Genomic DNA, 22,391 nt, shown 5'->3' with positions numbered 1-22,391 from the left:
CTATAATAGTCTAAATAAATGTAGTTAATGAGGCTTTCAGTGTGTGCATTATCTTAAAAAACAAATGTCTTTGTTACTTGGCATAGATATAATGCTCACAAAACTTTAGAGCATTCATCTTATGGTTATCAAGTAATCCCTTCCTGCACAACGTTTCCATCTTCCACACACTCATATGGGCTAGCCGAAGATACCACGAAGACTTCTTGGACATACCAAGTTAAACTTGCCATAGTGGACCCTAAACCCTATTGGTTGTATATGTTACCTTTCTTATTCCCCTACATTACCACAAACTTCTTCCTTGTTATACACATCACTCCACCTTCAACACTAAATGAAAAAACCTCTAACATCCAATACACCCATTGAAATCAGGCTCTTCTTTAGTCCAAGAACATGACAAGCATTGGAAAATGTCTTTATTATTCTAACAGGCATCCAGATCTAGATGAACCCAATGCTAATGATCTTGCAATGTGCATAATTTCCCATTAGAACATAATTACCATATATCATGAATCAATCTTAGCTCATATACATATGAAAAGAGCAACCAAGGTCCAAAGCCCACTACTTAGAATAACCTAGTTGCTTTGCTACAACCAACACCAATTTAGCCATGGATGATGAATCATCCTTAATAGTAGCAACAAAAGAATTTTTGTCTCACTTTTTCTTATAACTCAGTGCTTTTGTGGTAGTTGCAAATGTCTACGGGATCGACTTTATCCATCTTCCTAAACTTCTTCTTACCATTGGAAGTAGCGAACACACTTAGTTGAGAGGCTCCAACTTTGTCATCTTTCCTATATGTTTTGTGTTTAAGCTTTGTAGCATAGAGGTAGGCCTCATCTCCTTCAACATGATGCACTTTCTTCCAGCACTCAAGAATTTACAAAATTCTTTAGCAATGAGGTGACTTGTCAACAAAATGATATCAAGATATATTCCTTCATCTCCATGTTCATATTCACTCAACTTTATTAGAATCTCATTCATTTCATCAAAATGATCTTTGAGAAACATCCACTTCCTCATATGAACACCAAACTATTGTTTCTTTAGCAACTTAGTAACAAAGACTCTATGTCATAAATAGATTCTCCAACTTCAATCATAACCAACCAATAGTTTGCTCTTCTAAGACATCATAAAGAACCTCACGTGCAAGCAACAAAAGAATCAATGAGTGAGCTTTCTTTTCTTGATCTTCCAAAATTGATTTTTCCAAGTATGATGTCTTTCCAAAAAAGTGGTGTCTTGATGGTTCTTTCAAAAAAATCCTCATCTTATTCTCGACATATTAAAGTTGTTCTTCCCTATGAATTTCTCAATCTTAATTGTATTCGTCATTTTCTTAGATGTCTTCTCAAAATACAAAATGTAATTTACTTATAGAATTACAATCATTACTTTAAGAATTAGCCTTGTTCTACTTTATAACTAGTTATGTGCGACCTGATACATATAAAAAAAGTTTGAAAAGATAGTTAACATGAATATGGGTCTTTCCATAATTATTAGAGAAAAACATCTTTTTATGTTATTCTTCTATCTTCATCAACATTTTTTTTATTATTTTACCTTAATTTGGGATTGTGTTTTCAGTTTATATAAACAAAATTTTAAGCTAACGTACAGTCTTGTTTTTTTCTCATCATTTGAGACATATCATACTCTCAGTTTGATTCTTCTCTTATTCAATATACAAAAGATATCCTATCACTTTTGTGAAAATATTTTAAAAATCTTTAAAAATACAATTTAACTTTCTTCTTATTTATGTGAGTTACACTTTTAGTATTATAAAATAAATAACATTGGATATATATAATTTACTACAAGAAAAACTGTTTTTAGAAACTAAATTTTTGATTTCTAAAATGATAAAATTAGTCACTAACTTAATTAGAAACTAATTTAAAAACTAATAGTCTTAAGTGGCTAAAATCATGGTCGCTAATTTTAGATACCAATTTAGATTCTAATTTAGAAACCAATTTAGTTACCTTTAAATAAAAACCAATTTAGTGACCAAATATATAGAAACTAATTTAGTGACCAATTATATAGAAACCAAATTAACAACCAATTTCATTGAAACCAATTTAGTGACCAAAATATATAGAAACTCATTTAGTAACCAAATATATAAATACCAAAAAAATGGTCACTATATTGGTCTCTAAATAATTTAATTTATTATAAAATATTATTTTATTTACCTACTTACTCTTTAATATTTTATATTTATTTATATATTTAAGTTCACTAATTTTAAAATAAATTTATAAAATTCATCAAATCAAGTCTTTTATATTTTATATTTATTTATAGCCTTATGCTTAATGCCACTAACTACTGCTTATTAGAAATAGACAAATATAATAATAAGTGAGTTATTGAAAAGAATTAATATTCTTCAATTAATAGGTCATTTAAATGGAAATCAAAATAGCTTAGATGTGTCACAAGATATCATGGACAAAACAATATCACAAATTACTATCAGGTGGAGAAAAAAAAACAGCAATAGAAAAACTTTATACTTTTCTTCTTTTATATAATTTTAGAAAAGACAATAAGTAAAAGAAAACAACAATTATTGGTCAATCAAACCCTACAAAGTCAACAATTAAGTAAAAAGTTTTATCTATAATTTTTTGTGTGAACTTTATTCCAAGAAGAGCCACTCCTGAGAGCTTTTGATGCTACCTATAACAATAATCATCTACCTGTAAAAAAATGTAAAATAAAATTTATTAGCAAGATTGAAATTTTAAAGATTGTTCATATAAAAAGTAGCCCACATAATAGTGCTAAAGAGTGTACTTAAGAATAAAACTAAAACCAAGGATCTTCAACATACTCCAATACACAATAGCATTAAACCATTAATGTTAACATTTCAAAACCAAATCAAGTGGAAGACAAACTAAAGATTAAAATTTAATACTCACTTACCAGAAGCCTAAAAGCAATACTAGAGTTGAGTTGAAGATAATAAAGTATCTCCCATTTCCAGATAATATTATTTCTACGTAAAAGGTAAGCAACACATTTTCTAAAACAATTCTGAACACATTTTTCGTTACTGGTAGAAAAATGTTGTAAATCACAAAATTTTGAGTCACACATCTTGTTTAATGGTATTCATTCATGATTTCAAACTTTTTAAGAAATTTTAACTGTAAGTAGTACATTCAAGGAATAAAAAAGATAAAAAACAAAGAAAGAGGCTACACTTTATTCTTTTTATTTGTTTATTCCATTCGATAAACATAGGGTAATGGGACAAGAAAAAAAAATAATTTAGTTAGTTAATTATAAACATAGATTGGATTGCACTGTAAACACTCCTAACTTAGGAGCCCCGTAGCCTTATCATTATTCTTTTATTCACTTCTTCTAATTTGACATTTTTCTATTTACTTCTTCAATTCTTCTATTCCTATTATTTTTTCTGTGCATCTCTCTCATGATTTTGCTTTTATGTACTTTATCAATATTATCATCTTTAATTTTTGTTATATTATGTCAGTAATATTATAAGGACAAGAAAGTTATTGTAAAACTATATTGTTATATCTTTTTCTTGAGAAATGTTAGTACTTTCTTACAACATTAAAGTTTGAACTATGAGGAAGCAACATTGGAGCCTTCTTATTACTAGCCACAAAGCAAAGAAATGAATGGCAATGAATGATATAGATAATGATTTACTTACCCTCTCATATTAAATTCAAAGATTCCAAAATGGTATGGCGTCTGTAAAGAGGAAAACACAGATTTTCAGTGTTAATCTTTTGAATTTTAAAAGGAATTTTTTCTTTTGGCAAACAATCAAAGCATTTTTATAACTAATACCTCAGAAATGATGTTTTCAGCTGCATTTTTAGCTAGGGGTGAAGTCATCTGATAAGCAATGGGGCTAAGCAAGGAAGTTGATCTCAATATGTTAAATAATTGGTCTTGGGAAAAAGCAGCCAATGCAATCAAAGTTCCCTACAAAGGAATTCAGCACTCTGCAGTGAGCATCACATTGAAGAAGTCAAAAACAAGAATGGGAAGCGTAGAATGTGAAATTCACTTGTGCGTGACCAACATAGTGTAGTTTTTGTCCAGTTAGATCATGCACACACTTGAATGTGACTGGAAGATCATATGCAACTAGTTCATCGCATGACCAGTTCCAATCAATAATCTTAAAGAATAAATTTGATATAATCAATAGAACCAAACAAAATTGTTGACCATAGAAATGCATTAACATTTTAGTAAACAAAACTAACCAAGCTATTAGGTAGTAAAGTTGTATGCTGTCTGCTATATTTGGTTCCACGTGTGTTAACAACCCAAACATCAAACCCATTATCCGCCAAAAGAAACGCAAGAGACTGCTTTGAAGGTAGTAATAACCATGTGTATGCTATCCTGCAACCAGAACATCACATTAATTGCCAAAATCAACAATGTGGATCCCCCCTGTCACCTTATTCTAAGAAGAGGCCTTCAGGTTGTCAAAGAATTTTGATCAACACAAACATTTAGTTTTTTTTTTTAAAGTTCAAATACTGAAGACTATTTTGCATTAAAATGTTAGCTTTTTGTTGTTCCAGATTTAGCTATAAAAAAGTTTTACATGCTCAAACAAACAATAGCTGTTAAATCATCTTAAAAGTGACTCACCAAGAATAAGATTTTGTGTAATTATAATGACTCACCAAGAACAAGATTATGTACTTTAAAATATAAGTCACTTCCACTAATATATCCAAAACTCTGCATTGCAGGAAATGTCAAATTATGAAAAGCTAAAATAGTATATTGGAAAACTTAAATTTCATATGCTATGATATCTTACCACAATCTTCTCAGCAGCCTCATAGATCTTATCGACCTTTAACTCCAGTCAAGTTCTACGAAAATATAACAATTATTTTTACAATATAATTATAATATTCCAATCACCAAATAAACATATAATTAAAGACAAAAAAGAAGGTGAAACAATTGGATTATAACATACAACCTTGAGTACAAGTGTCACCGAGAATCATGATAGTTGTTGTAGTAGTGTCGGTCTCACCGCCGGACTAGCACTCGTCCAATTTAGGGCATCGAGCCTCCTCGCAAACAATGTGAAACTTCAATTCGCGGAGCTTCTTCTTGATATGCACTTACTTCTCGCTGTCGGGAACGACCTCCTTCATCCATTTTGACTTCGGAAGCAGTTTCTTCTTCGTCTCGACCTCTATCAAATACGCGATCTCTGACCTCAGCGAGATGAAGTCCAACAACGACGGTGATTCCTCCTCCAACCGTGCCCGGAGCCCAGCCAGAGTCTGCGGAAACTGTGATGGCGCCACCAGAGTGGTAGCGGTAGATAGAGAGGAAGATGAGGTGCGATGTGCAGTGCGGGGGTGCAGTGCGGTGGTGCGGTACGAGGAGGGAAAGGAATTTAGGGTTTAAGAAAGAAAAAACAAAGTAAGGAAAAAATGAGTCAGACAAAGAAATAAATAAAATAAATTACTTCAAAATTAGTATCTAAATTTAAAATTGGTGTCTAAATTTAAATAATAGTGACTAAAAATTTAAGTAACTAATTATATGATTATTAGAAATTAAAAAATTAGTTTCTAATTTTATTATTTTTATAAACTAAAAATTAGTTTCTAAGGTGACTTAAAAAGTTGGTTTCTAATTACATCTTAACCAGAGACTATAAAAATGGTCTTTAAATTTTTTATTTTTTTTATTATTAGCTACCAAAATTATAGTATCTAATTATATTATAATTTTTATTAATAATAGATACCTTTTTAGTAACCAATAATTTTTAGTTTATAAAATAGTATTTAAATTAGTTTCTATAGAAACTATTATTTTTTGTTTTTAAATTAGTTACTATCAACACATTTTCTTGTAGTGAATAGATGGATACTGCAAAACAAAACTTTAAATATGCATTTAGCTTCAAATTTATATAAAATATTTATAATTTTTTAAAATTCATGAAATTCTTTGAGTTCGTGTAGATTGTAACATCCATAATTTTACCCATATATAATAAAATAAAAGTAAAACAAACATTATCTACTTAACATATGAATATATACAACTATCTCATAATTGTATCTAAAAAATATTCCTTTTCATAGGGATTTTAATATATACATCAAAAGTTTTGAAACAAACAAAGCATTCAAATTAAAGTTATTACATCCTCCAGCTACTCACTGAAGAGCTCTATTACCTGCAATCTCATATGTTCCCATGATCATGATCATCACAGATAAAGAAACAAACACAAACAAATAACAGGGTAAGCTAACTATAAAAAAATTCTATATCATTTCAATTTCAAATTAATAAACATAATTCAATAAGTCTCATACAATTTCGCAAACCATCAAGTGTCTATTAAAATTCATCTTTCATATGTCATACTTCTACTGACTCACAACACATAGATACTTGACTCTACTTCCGGAAGACTCGTGCATTGACTCAGACTCAAAGATCTGCACCTATCATACTATCTCAATGTGAAATCCACACACCTATGCGCATAAATAAATCTCAATATCATCTCTCCTAGTATGACAGGGTTAATTCATATAACAGGTTAATTTAGTTATCTTTCAAACAACTTACTCATTCATATGAACCTCCTTCAACTCTCACCACCTGAATAACTTTATCTATATGATTCCATTATCTCAAGAGAGTCAGAATATCTCTTTCTAGACAAATCCCTAGTTAATGCACATCCTAACAATCTTAACACGGTATTTTCTTTCTTGAAAATACTATGTCTTGATTAAAATTCACATTCTAAATCTCACAATATCCAACATCAAACAATCAAGTCATACCAATGTTTAGAATTTTCAAAATAACAATAATTCATTTACTAATCATATAAATGTCTAATTAAAGAGATTTTAAATTAAATATACATGAAATAAAAGTTTACATAATTTATAAGTAAAACTATACAAAAATAAATAAACCAACCTTTTTAAAGCAAAAAAAAAAGTTTTTTTAAGAGTTTAGCTTGAGCTAGAATTTGCTAGCTTGAGATAGAATCAACATGAGAGCACCCAAAATTTCATTTTTATTCTAACTTGAGCTAGAACTATCTAGCCTGAGTGAGATATGCAGAATTTTTTTGCATAAACAGATACACCTGTTAGATTCTAAATCAACATTTCATTCAATTTATAATTTTATAAAATCTACACATTACATTGACACTTCCTACTCAAAATTATACAAGCACTCTCATTGATTCATTAAGCTATTATGTCAATCTATACATATATATGATTTCTAAATCAAAATTATTTAAAATCAACAACCAATTCTCATCAAACATTTCATTTAACTTGATTCTACAAACTATTCAAATACATTCTACAACATCTACTATATCTATCATTTCACATTTCAATTTCAATCAATTTCCAATCAACTCAAAACAAGAAACCCTGTAAACAAAATTTTGAGCTGGTGACCACGTCACCTCCACATCCAGATCTTCTAGCCTAGGGTTCTTTTGAAAATTTAAACTAGCTTCCCTTACCTTTACTTGAGTAGATGCTCATGAAGAGCTCCAAACCTACCAAAAGCTTTAAGAGTATCTTAATCTGCACCACAAAGTCCTAATAAAAAATTGAACTATAACACTAGAACTCTGATCTAACAAAGACTAATGCTATAACTTAAAGAGGCACATGCATAAGCTTAGATTGAGACAAACCTACAAGTTCAAAATTTGACTCAAAGAAAAGAGTAAAAATTGAAGTTACTCTATCAAGATCTCGCTGCCAAGAGTCTAATGGCAGACTCTGATCGTCAAACTGATGAATGAGGAGGTTAGAATCTTAGAGGGAAGGAAGAGGAAAAGAAAAAGGAACTTCTAGAGAAATGGTGATTCTTTTGAAATGAAACCTGAATAATTAAGTTTTCTATTTATATGTTCTTTTCATTTTAATAATAAAATATTTAGGTGTCATTTAAAATTTATCACTTCTACTCTAGGGTAAATTTCTAGATCCTTACATAAATCAATAAATTTTTTTCAATTTATAATTTCTTATAAAATATCATAATTTCATATTTTATAAATTATTTAAAATTCAAATTACAAAATCCTAATTCTAAAACATTTTTAAAAATCTTTAGAAAATTATTAAATTCTGAACAAATATTTTGAAATTTACACGACTTGTTTCTTTAAAAAAAAGTCTTTTGGAATGTGAATTAAATATGTCCTTTAATATTAACTAAAATTTATTAAGAAATTGAGATAGTCTCGTACATAAAACGTACATAAAAGTATGGAAAAAAAACTCGGGGCGTAAGTACTTCTAAACGATTTTTTATATTAGAAAATATCAATAATTTTTTTTTAAAAATAAAAGTAATTTTTGTTAAGATAAAAGCAAATAAATTCGTAACATTTTTTTTATCTCTCCTCTTAAAACTTGAAAAATCACCATAAGGTTGTGTTCAATCGAAGCTTAAGTTTAGTATGAATTTGATTGATTTAAATAGTATTGAGTTATTTTGTGTGATTTATCAAACTGATAGTTGAACAATTAAGTACTTAAGGTTTGAATTCAAAATAGGATCTAAAGAACACTCACTTAACATGCCAAATGCAAGATGACATTGATGTGTTACATTTCTATTGATATCGTGTGTGGAAGGCAATGTTAAGAAAAACAGTGCATAACCCAAACTATAGATGTATGATAACTCATCTCTCTTTAGAATATAATACAAAATGAAATAACAAATATTAAGAATGCAATGAAATGAAATACAATGGAGGAATGAGGCATGCACATTTGATGTGTGTTTTTTGTAAAATCAACGCCCCCCAGAGAGAAGTGATTCAGCAATTGAAGAAGTATGGGAGATTGGCCTATCCATGGATGAAGGATAAGACATTGGACAATCCTGAAAGTCTTCATGCAGACCAAATGTTAAGCCAGTGGGAGATAAGCTAAGCAAAGACAGGTCTGGCAGAGGCACATCTCTCTCCAAGTACTGCACAACTTGGCGCATGCTTGGCCTAGCCAAAGGATCTGAATGTGAGCACAACAAAGCTAGTTTCAACACCAACTCCACCTCCTCTGCCTTATAATTTGTGCCCAAGTTTGGATCCCTTACCTCAACAATCTCACCTCTTTTCCAACAATTATACACCCAATCAACCAGAATTTCACTCCCAGACCCCCCCACTTGCTCTATTGGCCTTCTTCCACAAACAACCTCTAGCATAAATGCACCAAAAGCAAACACATCAGAGTTTGTAGTGGCCTTACCTGTTCTAGTGTGCTCTGGTGCTAGATACCCAAGTGTTCCAACCACATGAGTAGTGTGAGGGTCAGTTCCATGCTCATACAACCTTGAAAGACCAAAGTCCCCTAATCTACCATTCAATTCGGAATCAAGTAGCACATTACTAGCCTTAATGTCTCTGTGGACCACAACTTGCTCCCATTCCTCATGTAGATAAAGCAGACCTGAAGCAACCCCTTTGGTGATTCTAAATCTCTGGCTCCAATTTAGGGTCACTCTTGGTTTGTTATAGAGATACTTGTCAAGGCTTCCATTTGGCATGTAGTCATAGACCAATAGCAACTCTCCTTTGCGCCTGCAATACCCCAGAAGGGGAACCAAATTCCTGTGCCTAAGACGGCCAATGCTAACAATTTCTGCCACAAATTCTCTCATCCCTTGTCTTGATTCATGGGACACCTTCTTCACTGCAACCTCAATTTTTGAAATTGGCATCACACCTTTGTAGACCCTACCAAATCCACCACTTCCCAATAGCTCCCTCTCCCTGAACCCCTTTGTTGCCAGGCTAAGATCTTTGTACTTGAACCTATGAGGACCATAGTCTTGCTCCCAATCTTCAAGGAGCTCCTTAAACTTCTTCCTTTTGATGACATGAACCACGGCAAGAGCCACCATGATAAGCAAACAGAGTGATATAAGAGGCAACCCAACAATAAGAACCTTCGACTCTTCTTTACTGCCTCGTCTAGGTAGCTTGGGGAGTTCAGAGATGGCAAGTTGTTGAGCCTGCCCATTCACCTTAAAGCTCCAACCCAAAATATAATGATAACTTTGAATTGACCCAGTTGAGGATGAGAATCCAACATACATGCTATTGTTAAGAATTGGAGAAAGATCTTTGCTCAAAGATAACAAGGGGCTTTCTGGTTTGCCAATGTTAATTGGAGCTAAAGTAACATCAATCTGCTTCTTTGGGCCATCATATTCCACCCATAACTGCATTGGGGAGCCACTGATGAGACTCAAATTCTTAAACCCCCCGACACTGTAATATCCTGCAGCAACTGATTTAACCGACTTCAATCCGTTGACATCAATTCCGACATGGTTGTCATTAATATCATCAAATTCAGTATTCAGAATAGTATCAAGCTCCACCCCAAAAACATGGTTGCCGGAGTTGCCATTGTTGGTGTCATCAAAAAGGCCTAGGTACTGGCTTGGCAGAGAATTTGGAAGCCCTTTTGTTGGAGAAATCACAAAAACAATTCCATGACCACTCAAATTCGGATACTCAGAACTTATGGCAAACACAAACGTGGTGGAGAAAGAAGATACACTTCCATTTGTGGTGTTCTTGAAAACTATTGGACTAGGGAAGAAAGCATGACCCTTTTGTTGCCTGGTGTGGTTGGTGAGTTTAAGCATGCCATAGGAGGTGAACTCAGCGCCGCCATCAAGATACAAATGGGATGATGACTGGAACCCGTTATAGGTGAAACTGACGGCATCTTCACTAGCCACTGTCGTTGCCAGCACAAACACCACCGCTACAAGCTTGAGAAACATGGTTTTCTATGTTTCCCAAATTTGTTTAGCCAAGGCTAAATTTGTTGCTTGTTTCTATGTTTTTTCGACCGCCCAAAACGTGTACCACACATTTGAACTTTCAATTGTGCTCTACAAGGAAAGATCCTGGCACTTTCACTGCAAAGAAAACGAACGTCCTCAGAATTGCGTCTCTAGGTGTTAAACGAGGAAGTGACCACACCATTCAAGATTTGTGAATGCAAAAGTTAAAGATTACCAACAATGCAAAAAATTAGATACATCGCTTTCACTTTCTCTATTCACTCTTTCATTTTATAAAATTTCAGGTCTCTACTATTTATGTCACAAACATAGTTATTACCATTTGGTGCATCAACATCACGGACAAAACAACTTCTTCATTACTGATTAGGACACTGGAACAATTCAATATTTGCCACGTAACATTCCCTATGTGATTAGTTAATGTTCTTTTACTAAATTACCTTAATAATCGATATTCTGGTAATTAAGGGGAAAATGAGAAATTGTGTTTATGGAAAGTTCCTTATATCGAAGTTTGTGACTAGAGTCAAGTACTACATGACAAAGAGGTGAGTAGGGACCCCTGTATGGTGTACCTGTTTTGTATTTGGCAGGAAAAAAGTGACAAAAGAATGGTGGAAAAGATAAAGAGAAAAAGAGAAAAAAAAAGAAAAGAAACAAGAATAAAGCCTGTTTAATTCTTGCTTCATAAGCATCTTGTGAATTAAATAAAGTTGGTTCTCACTTTCATGGCGCTTAAATTTCAAATGTTTGATACTTCATTTTCACAAGGATAAGGAAACAATTTATGAGAGAGTGAACTTGTTCCATTGAAAGAAAATTTGAAATTTTATCATTAACTACACTGTCAAAAATTTAAAGTTTGTCTTTTATAGCCTCGCATGTGCCTTGTCCTGAACAGAAACCAAAACATTTCATCAAACATTTAAACTACATCTTTTATATTGAAAATAGTGGATAAAGAAACACTTTATCTCTCTGATTTATAAGTTTAGTTGTATTTTCCACTCTGATTTAATACGTCTAGAGTTTCATTCCTCATTAAACATTTTTATTGCAACTTTATCTATGCATGAACAAAAAGTAAATTGTATTAAAACTATAATTTATCAATTGTGTTTCTTTGTTAGCTTTGGATTGTGTTTGATGTATTTTCCATGCTTTCTTTTTCATTCAAATTTTCCATCTTTTAATACCTTTTCCCCTCTTTTTTCCCTCTCTCACTGCTTAAATTAAAGTATCTATTATATTTTATTGTCAAACATTAATAAAAGAGGGTAATGTTAATGGTGAGGGTAACTTTGAGAAACAATATAAATTTAGGACACATTTATTACTGTCAATTAGATCAATAAAATTTCTTAATATTGATGAATTAAGTAATTAGATCTTATAAATAACAACAACAAGAATATCCATTAAACATTAAAATATAACTTTTTACAGAAAAAAAATTAAATATGCATTATTCACATATAATTACATTATTTGTTGAATTGTTATTTTTTTTACAATATTTCTACTATCCTAATCGATTAATGTATATTTTCTCTAATGCACTATTTTAAATAGTTTAATAATGTGTTACCAATATTTTATTAATGAAACTCATCTCCCTATTATACGAAAAAATGTGAGTGTGTTTCGTAGGAGAACAAATATTTACTGAACTATAAATATTTTATTTTAAATGAATCACTTCTTCTTTAAATGACATAATATATAACAAAGTTTTTTCCCCATTAATATCACTGAAGATAATAACACAAACATAAAAATACCACAAACTAAATATTGAAAATTAAGGATATATATCACTCTAACTACACAAACTAATTTTATGATAGATGACTAAAACGACTCTTAAAATTCATAAAACAAAATAGTTTATCTATCTTAAAATAAATATTAGGATATTGAAAATAGTGATTTGAAATTTTGGAGTAATAATTTTTTTTTCATAGAAACTGAAACTAAAAATTCACACTTTTTAATGACTAAAATTCCTTATTTCAAATCTTTTAGAGATAAATAAAAATGAAAACTATAAAGACTAAATTAAAACCCGTTATTTCACAGAAACTAAACATATATTACGTCTTTAAAATGTTTAAAAATAATTACTTTACAATGCATTTTTTTTTGTTACCAGCATTTGAACTATGTGCATCTTCAATATTCCAAGTGTCCATCACCTAATTATTGGGTAAAGTGCCTGTAAACTTATAAAATATTAAATATTTTCTTTAAAAAAATTCGTGTTATATTTATTTCTTTAAAATCTTAATGTATTTTTTAGATTCTTCTAAAATTTAAACATATTTTTAGATCTTGCTTGATAATAACGGTAAATAGAAAACTTACAAGAATGTCACTTTTAACATAATTAATTATATATTTAACCAAAACTATTTCTAATTATAAAAATTTTATTCATTTACCGTTATTACTATCACCATCCTAAATATTCTAAATTTTAAAATAAAAAAACAATATACAAAATATTCGGAGAACTATATAGTCACTACAAGAAAAACATGATGCTTCATGGGTCAAAAACCCACGAAAATAGGGAAAAACCAACGCATAAGCGTCACATTTATGTGGGTCAATAATTCCACGAAAAAACCACAGAAGCAAATGAACATTTTTGTTGGTCAGCAAATATGACGCATATTGGATGGGTCAAGTCGATGAAAAATGAACGTAACTTTTGTTGGCCAAGCCGACGTAAAAGGGATGCAATTGCAGCGATTTATGTGTGGGCCAAATCGATGCAAATTTATAAAATCGTTTGTGCGTTGGTTTGGCCGACGAACTGGAAAATAAAAAAAAAAATGGCATCTGACTTTGCATGGGTTAGGCCCACGCAAAAGCCGACACATACATTAATTAATATAAAAAAATAAAAGTTTGTGTGGGCTTGGCCGACTTATAAATGGTAGAAAAAAATCATTTATTTTTTTGTCTAACCATTTTACCCTGTAAGACAACAAATACGAACCAAATCAAATTTAGAATTCAACATAACAAATTGTTATCATTCACACCACATTCACAATACAAAAATAATTCAAATAGTTAAACAAAGTCATTTAGATAATGTGATCCATGCAAATATTCAAAGTGGATATGAATACTTACAATTAAGATTGTACTACAAAAACTTAAAATGTTAGATAATTCAATTACATTAAAGAATATGTGAATGAAAATATAAAATGGATCCTATAGTGATATGATACGTGAAAACCTGTAAAAAAAAATACAAACATTATGAATAAATAAATGTAAATAATTAAAATACTTAGTATATAATAAATATGTGAAATAATTAAACTTACAGTTTGGGATGCACTTTAAAAGACAGACTGGTCATCCTGCTCTGGATCATACTCGTGGTCAAATTGAGTTGTGCTAGTGGAAGCATTTTTGTCACGTTTCATTGAGATAAGCTTTTCCTTTATAACCTTAATTTCATCATCCAAGTGTGCATACTTTTGACCCACATACTAAGTTCAACACGAAGCATTTGATTTTCAATCACATGATCAGATTGTGAAGTGCCAGAAGCAGAGGGTTGAGTGAGGGAAGAGACTCTTTGGCGGAAGTTAGCATCCAAGTTTATTGTACCATACACTCGACCTGTAGTATTTCCTCCAACAACTTCCTTCCAAATTTGAAACTTTGTTGTGGGATCAAGTTGATGGACATCAGTGCTAGAGTCTTGAGAACTATTTACTTGAAGGGCCCTCAAGCGCTCGTGATAGTTTTCCTACATAGGTCATTAGGAGATGAAAATGTTAGGAAAATAAAATATAAATATAAAATAAAGTTAAAGGAATAACTTACATAAGTTTCACGAGCACAAGTATTAACTCAATCACCCTTGTTTGTGTGGGTGGCCATAAATAGTTCATCAGGTTCTAGAGGACGACCATATTGACATTCCTAATAATGTTGTACAATTAGAAGCAGTATAGGTTGCAAATGTAAAATGAATTTCATGTAAGGCTATAACAAGTACTTACCAAGGTTACTGCAATATCTGTATGTGATTTTCGACCTTTGGAGTGCAGTGCTCCACCACGAGCTGAAGCCCTGTTGACTTTATTCTGAGTTGATTTATCTTTGAACTATTGTGAATCCCAGTAGTTCAGAAGTTTAGCCCATGCTTGTTTGCCAATCCAAATAGGTCAGACACCCTTTGCCCTGGCTTTGGTCAAGATGTCACAAAGTCGTTTTCTGACTTTAGACTCATAGACCTTTTTAATCTTCCACTCTTCCTGAGGTGCCCAAGTGACTCCACTCTGTTAAAAACAATAAAATAGTTCATTTCAGTTTTCCCATTTTGGTTGATCTATATGAAATTGTAATTAAAAATTAAAATTACCTGAAAGTCAGTCCACCACTTCAGTTTTTCCTCCTCAGGCATGACATCATAATGATGATATGGACCTCTAAATTGAGACTGAGTGCAATGTCCAATGGCCTCACTAGCAAAATGATTTGGCGTCCAACTACAATACAAACAAATCAAATTATAGACATTGTAATATGAAGATAAAATTAAATATAAATTTAGGATGACTTACCCTCTACCAAGAAGTCGGATGATGACCCTACTAGTAGGGTCACACTGGACCTCCTTAGGGGGGAGGTCGTGCTCTAAAGCAGCAGCGACACCATGGTCAACATGGTCAGAGAGGCCTTGCACAAAGCCAATAGTAGCCGGGACAGAGGGATTAGATGCGTTGTGGACGATGAGATGAGGAGTTGTCTGCACAAATGTACCACGGGTGGGTTGTAGAAATGTAGCAGGGGTAGGTTGGAGTGGAAAACTCCAAGTCTGGTGGAGTGGTGCAGGGACACTCTGATGGTAAGTCGGAACAGACAGTGATGGCCCTGGTGGTATTGGAATACTAGGAGGGTGTGAAGATGATGAAATATGTGTGTGATGAGGTGATATAGTGGGGTGTGGATAAGCATACCAAAATTCTTCATGCCCAAAGGACAAGGGGATGGAAGATGTCGGGCTAGAAGACGGTGTTGAGGAATGGGATGAAATATATGGACTACCAGGATTAGAGGTGGTAAATACCAAAATAAGGGATGCTTCCTAAGTCGATAGCTAGCTTATCGTGCATTGATGTAGAAACTCTACGTCTCAGTTGCCCATGCCTAACAATTTTACCATCCCTCCCTCTAGTCCAAACCATTTTTCCTGAAAAAATTATCCGTTCATAATATTAGTATAATTATGTAATGATGATATGTTTGTTTATAATTTATTAAAAAAAAAATTATCGGCAAATTTATTAAAAGTAATATATGTTAGTCATCATTGTTATCAAAATTTGAATCGTCATTTTCTATGTTATGTTCCGAATAATCTTCATTTAAGAGGTCAACATCTTCATTATCGTCATTGTCTATGTGATGTTTCGAATAATCTTCATTTAAGAAGTCAACATCTTCATCATCGTCATCATTATGTGCTTCAATATCATCATTGTCATCAACTACTTCAACATTAGATGTGTCAGCTAAACATTGTAAATGTTCAATTCTTGTAACTGGTAACACATTAGACGTCTCATCAGCTTGATATGGCAATTCATCGTTCATGTTGTCATCTTGCACATGTCCTCGAGGTTTTGTTTTAATTGGAACGCACCATCCATGAAGGTTTTTACATATGTTTGGATAAGTGACATAATAAACTTGTTTGACCTTCTGTGGAAGAATGAATGGATCATAAGGCTCATATCTTCCACTTAACTTGATTTCCACTAGATTATATTATGAATGAAATCTAGTCCCAACATTAATTGTAGGATCAAACAATTCATAGTAGAAAAGTGGGATCTTCTTATTGATAGCAACATACTCCAATTCATATATACGATGAATTGTACTGTAAAAATCATCTTCTCCTCCGCCAGTGACACCTTTAACATGCAACCCACTATTTGTTGTTTTCTTACCATCAACCCATGCCTTTGTATGAAATTTATATCCATTAACAAAGTAAATGTTCCATGATGTTGTATTTGAATTAGGTCCCCAAGAAAGTCCCTTCAAGTTTTGGTTGATTACATTCCTTTCATCAAGAACCTGTGTTTCAGTGATAAGAAAAAATTACACTTATTTATGAAATTGTGATTTAATAAGAAGCACGTATGGGTTTAGGTTACACTTACGTAGCTCTTGAACCCTTCGGAAAAATTAGCATGTATGATTGTCGAAGCATCTTCGTTATTGATTGAGTACACTTGTAAGAAAATCTTTAAACATTGATCGGAATTAGTTAGCGAATTCCACAACCTACAATAATTTAATTCAAATTATGTACAATTAAACTTACTCAGGAAATGGTTTGACCTCATCGAAATTGATGAGGATATGAACATGGGCAGAACTATGTTCTTTATCACTGAACCAATAGTCCTTGCTAGAACCACTTGGGCGTCCACATTATTCAAAACCAATAATGTGTACGGGTCTTCCTCGTTTACAAATGTTTGAGGATCATTTCTCAAACTTCTATTTGACAACAAGTTGACACGTTTGAAATAATGAGAGCAAAAATATGTTATATCTCTCTATGTAGGTAGAATGAGTGCTCCATATCCCTTTATTAATTAATTCTCCAAATTATATCTCTCTATGTTAATTTTCAACCATATTTTATCAATTATTAAACTCAAAATTTAATTTCATTCTCATTCCAGAACAACATTAATAAAAGTCCATATTAATATTCCATATTTAAAAAGTTCAGAAATATGTCCATTAACTTGCTCAGAAATTTTAGAATTTTAATCTCATCATAATGACTAACACATTAAAAATTTAACTTTAGTTAAGTCAAATGTGTCATTACATTCACACAACAACATTTATAGACTAACACAAATCAATAGAGAGCACTAGAGCAACAAAGCAATAACATCGGTGGAGTGCAGGGGGCAATGGAGTGCAGTGGGCAGTGGAGGTAGAGTGTAAAAGGGAGGGAAAATGAAAAATTTAGGTTTTGTTATTTGGGGGAAATAGGTAGACTATGTGTCGGATGTGGCGACGCATAGCCTTTATAAAACTTAATTTAATTAAAAACTAAAATTAAAACTTTAAAAAATTATTTTAAATTTATACAACAAATAAATTAATTCAATGTATAAAATAAATTCATTTAATCTTTAGAACAAAAAATTTCTTTAATTAATATGAAACAATTTAATTTAATTCATAGAAAAAAAAATTTATATAAAAAAATAATTCAATTTATACAAAAAAAAATATTCATTTGATTTATACAACAAAAATTTAATTTAATTTATACAAAATTAATTTAATTTATACAACATAAAATTAATTTAATTATATAAAAAAAATTTACACAAAAAATATTAAGTTAATTTATACAAAAAAAATATTCATTTCATTTATACAACAAAAATTTAATTCAATTTATACAACAAAAATTTAATTTAATTTATACATAAAAAATATATTAATTTATACAACAAAAATTTATTTTAATTTAATTAATTTAATATATACAAAAAAAATAAATACATAATTAAATTAAAACTTTGGTTTGAAAAACCATTTATCCTTACAAGTGTTCTTTTTATCTACTATTATCTAAAAATAATCAATTTATTAATGTCTTGATGAAATAAAAAAATAACTTTTAAGGTGTGATATCGAAAAAAAGTTCCCTATCAACAATTCCATCAAATTAAGTATAATTTATATGTGTCATAGCATCTACTACCACGAATATCAATGAACTCTATTATTGAAATTGCTCATGAAATTCTCTTTTAGCCTTTACAATCGAGTTCTTAGTTCAACTCTTACCTTATTAGCGGTAATAAAAAAACACCAAGTACATATGCTCCACCCAAAATGCCAATGGGTTAGGGTTATGAACTTATAATCCAAAATCTAATGATCAACTCTATTCCATGATTCTAAATTCATTCTATACCGTACACAATCGAAATGGAGTTATATATGTTACATTTATTAAGAACTAAGTCTACTAAAATTACTATATCAAAAACCTATTATTCATGCATTGAGAATTGTTTTACATGGTACAACATTTATGTTCTTTAATACGAGGTAAATGACATACAATAAAAGAACCTAAATCTATGAATCTGTTATTCGATGTGTTGGAAAACTGTATTAACACACTTATATGAAATAATTTCACATGTGTCATCTCGTGACTCAAAATTTACTACATTATTATGTGTTTCAGTTGGAAAATATCTATAACAATTGCATTTATAGAACATGTGGTCAAGTTTGGGGCAATCTAAGGATTAAGAATAAGTTACTTACTTACACATTTATTCTTAATATGTTTGTTTCATAAACATTCTCGATAAATCTTTAAAATGATCTTATGATTCATTTATGAGAAGTAACATCTTTTAAATCACAATGGATATCAAAGTAAAACCATTAGTCCATTTATCCATTACATAAATATGACATTCAAATTTATTTAAGTTATCAATAAAAAATTTTATCTCACTTTTTATTTTCTTAAGTTTACTTCAGATTTTAAGATAAATGGATTCTCTATTTTTAAATACATCCATTACATTTTGCATTAATTAATTACTTCATGTTAAATTCATATTCCTAAGTTTATGTATATTTTACATAATATTTACAAAATTTAAATACATATTTCTTTTTACTCAATTACTATTTTTCTACATCTTTCAATTCTTTATAAACTTTATAAGATAATTTCTTTAAATAACTTTAAAATTAAACCCTTAATCAATTTAATAAATTTAATTTAACTAATTTATATCAAAATTTAAATACTTATTATAATACTATAAATTAAATTACAATAAAATAAATAATTTTAAAAAAATTAAAGTATTTTATATAACATTTATAAAATTTAAATACGTATTTTCTATTACTCAATTATTATTTTTCAACATTTTTCAATTCTTTCTAAACTTTTTAAGATAATTTCTTGAAATAATTTAAAATCAAACACTTAATCAATTTAATAAATTTAATTTAACTAACATATATCAAAATTATTAAAATGAAAATATTTATTATAATATTAAAAAAATTATTTAAAATAAATACAATAAACTATTAAAAATTAAAATATTTATTACCATATTATACATTAAATAAATTTAAAATAAATAAATTCTAATAATTTAAATATTAAAATATAACCATGGATCAGTTACGACCACACAAAATATTTAAAACTAAATTCATGTAAAGTATAGGGATGAAAAACATATTTAATTCTAAAAATAAAAATAATAAAAAGTTTATACGAAAGAAAACAAAAATGTAAAAAAAAAAACTCATAACTTATGTTAATTTCTCTTCCATACACCTAACATGTGACCAATTAACACATGCTAGTAAATAATAAAATTAAAAATAAATTATTTAGAATGAGAACTAATTTTTTAAAAGACTATATAAAATTTAAAAAATTATGAAAAAAATATTTAAGCATAATTTTTTTCTAAAATATCCTAAATTTGCATTCTTTTTGTAATTTTTTCTATATTTTTTTTCAAAGATGATTTTGCAATCTATCTTTTATTCAGAATATTAACCGCCAACCTACATAATGAATCAATAATAGCATTATTGGAGATTTGGAATTAGGGATGGCAAATGAATCCATTCTCGGTATTGTTTGAACCCGTCCTGGTTTTGATGGAGAATTATCGCATTGACTGAATACAAGTTTGGGTATGAGTAATACTCGATTTTTAAATTTGGTATGGAGATGGGGATGTGTAAGTACATATTTGTCACGTCCATGTCCCTATATCCAAATACCCATCACTCTCCTCATACCCATCCCCATTTTAATAACTAAAATACCTTTAAGTTATTAAGTAACCTAAAAAAATATATGTTATCTTTTCTTTGGTCCATAGTTTTGTAACTTATTTATATATTTTTTTGATCATTTTTACTCTTTTATACAATGATTTGACCTTTTCTTTCTTGATATTGGACATTGGAGAGAAGAAAATGTATATTTTTTTAATATTGAATACTTAACAATATCTTGTTTCCTTTATTGTAATTTAAAAAAAAAATTAATATTTGGAACAATAGAGAGGTGGATACAAGTATTCCCATTTCTTGATAGGGATGAAGATAGAACAAAAAAATTCATATCCTTAGATATGGGAACGAAGATGGAAGTGAATTTTTATTTCAAAAATAGATATGGATATGATATAGTCAAACTCACACTTACCCCTTCCTGTTGTCGTCCTATTTAGAATGTTATAACATTTGTTGATGCTACAACTAAAAAGGGAGTGACTAAGTATATTATGAAAATAATTATTATTATACAAGAGTTTTAAAGAGAGTGTGCTTTTATTTCTCAACTTTTATACTTTATTTGGATTTGAGGAAGTGAATTTTAGATTATTGAAGGGAAAATGTAAGAAAGTGAGGTTGTTTGAATTATGGTAAATTGTATGGACAATTTATGAAAATTTGAGAGTGATGTGATGAGTATGATTGAAATTGTACTTTTTTTTAATTGATGAAAATGTATGATTACAAATTTGTCATTGCATATAAAAAAGGGTGAGAAATGAATATGATTTTTTTAATATCTTAGGTTTATACTTTTCTAACTAAAATATATAAAAAAAATCATTCAATTAATTATTAATAATTTAATAAAATACACATGGAACCAATAAGTCAAACAAAGTAACATGTTCAAAGAAATTTAATTTCACTTCAAATTAACTTTGGCTCAACAAATCATCCAAAACATAAAACACATTCAATAACTAACAATGATGCTTTATTCTGACCTTGATCAACAAATAGAATGGGCTTCAAGGAAAACAAGCACAACACCACCACTCCAACAACACCACAACATTATGTTTTACAAGGACCTAAAAAAACAACATATTAACCGTGTCTAACTCATTCAAGTCTAACAACACAAGTCCACAATACTTGAACCACTCCTGTTGCACCACCCTGTATGCCAAGGCCTTCATTTGAGCACCAAAACCTTCAACCAAGAACCTGCACCCCACCACGAGCCAACACCAACACTCCAATAACAATATAAACTCAATTACAAGCACCTATTCAAACATAAAAAAATGTTATTAAAAATTTGCAACTCATTCAAAGGAAAAGAAGACAACCACACTTGACCTGGACCATCATCGATGCACCATCGTGGACACCCAGGGCTACAACCGAGGACTCCAAGCTTGAACCAACGTCCAAACCAAGAAATATGCACATAGAACACACATAATCGATTACTCGCTCCTCTTAATAGATTATTCATGCACGATAATTGATTATTTATACATAAAACATCCCATAATCGATTAACACAGTCACAACATCAATTAATAGAGACAATTTTTTTGAATAATCAATTATGGAATACAAGG

At 30.3% G+C, this 22,391-nt stretch overlaps 2 protein-coding genes across 3 annotated transcripts; both read right to left on the bottom strand.

Moving 5' to 3' along the window:
• Window positions 1-2,528: 2,528 nt before the first annotated feature.
• LOC137826877 (triacylglycerol lipase 2-like) lies at window positions 2,529-5,492 on the bottom strand. Of its 2 annotated transcripts, none has more exons than XR_011083603.1 (6): window positions 5,036-5,492; window positions 4,868-4,922; window positions 4,296-4,437; window positions 3,871-4,028; window positions 3,731-3,771; window positions 2,529-2,738 (listed from the first exon to the last, which is right to left on the bottom strand). XR_011083603.1 is itself a non-coding variant. In XM_068633032.1 (6 exons), the coding sequence occupies exons 2-6, from the start codon at window positions 4,888-4,890 to the stop codon at window positions 2,735-2,737; spliced, it is 348 nt and encodes a 115-aa protein (XP_068489133.1). In that variant the 5' UTR covers window positions 4,891-4,922; window positions 5,036-5,491; the 3' UTR covers window positions 2,529-2,734. The 2 variants fall into 2 exon arrangements, 1 of the variants encoding a protein (XP_068489133.1); XM_068633032.1 differs by having other exon boundaries at window positions 3,871-4,008; window positions 5,036-5,491.
• A 3,165-nt stretch (window positions 5,493-8,657) lies between these two features.
• Window positions 8,658-11,196, bottom strand: LOC137825963 (L-type lectin-domain containing receptor kinase IV.1-like). Its single transcript, XM_068631783.1, has one exon. It carries the CDS (start codon window positions 10,888-10,890, stop codon window positions 8,884-8,886), a length of 2,007 nt encoding a protein of 668 aa, XP_068487884.1. The 5' UTR covers window positions 10,891-11,196; the 3' UTR covers window positions 8,658-8,883.
• Between the last annotated feature and the right edge of the window lie 11,195 nt (window positions 11,197-22,391).

Source organism: Phaseolus vulgaris, chromosome 8, assembly GCF_000499845.2.
Source record: "Phaseolus vulgaris cultivar G19833 chromosome 8, P. vulgaris v2.0, whole genome shotgun sequence".
NCBI classification, from domain to species: Eukaryota; Viridiplantae; Streptophyta; class Magnoliopsida; order Fabales; family Fabaceae; genus Phaseolus; species Phaseolus vulgaris.
Note: the sequence above shows the minus strand (reverse complement) of the source record. Positions and strands in the feature narration are given on the sequence as shown.

Bases quoted from the DNA above. Each gene is read 5' to 3' on its own strand.
- LOC137826877 (XM_068633032.1), bottom strand. From the start codon at position 4,890: ATGAGGCTGCTGAGAAGATTGTG. The intron at 4,438-4,867 runs GTAAGATATCAT...TTCTGGTTGCAG, and splicing joins AGGCTGCTGAGAAGATTGTG to GATAGCATACACATGGTTAT. The intron at 4,009-4,295 runs GTTAGTTTTGTT...ATTCCTTTGTAG, and splicing joins CTTTACTACCTAATAGCTTG to GGAACTTTGATTGCATTGGC.
- LOC137825963 (XM_068631783.1), bottom strand. From the start codon at position 10,890: ATGTTTCTCAAGCTTGTAGCGGTGGTGTTTGTGCTGGCAACGACAGTG.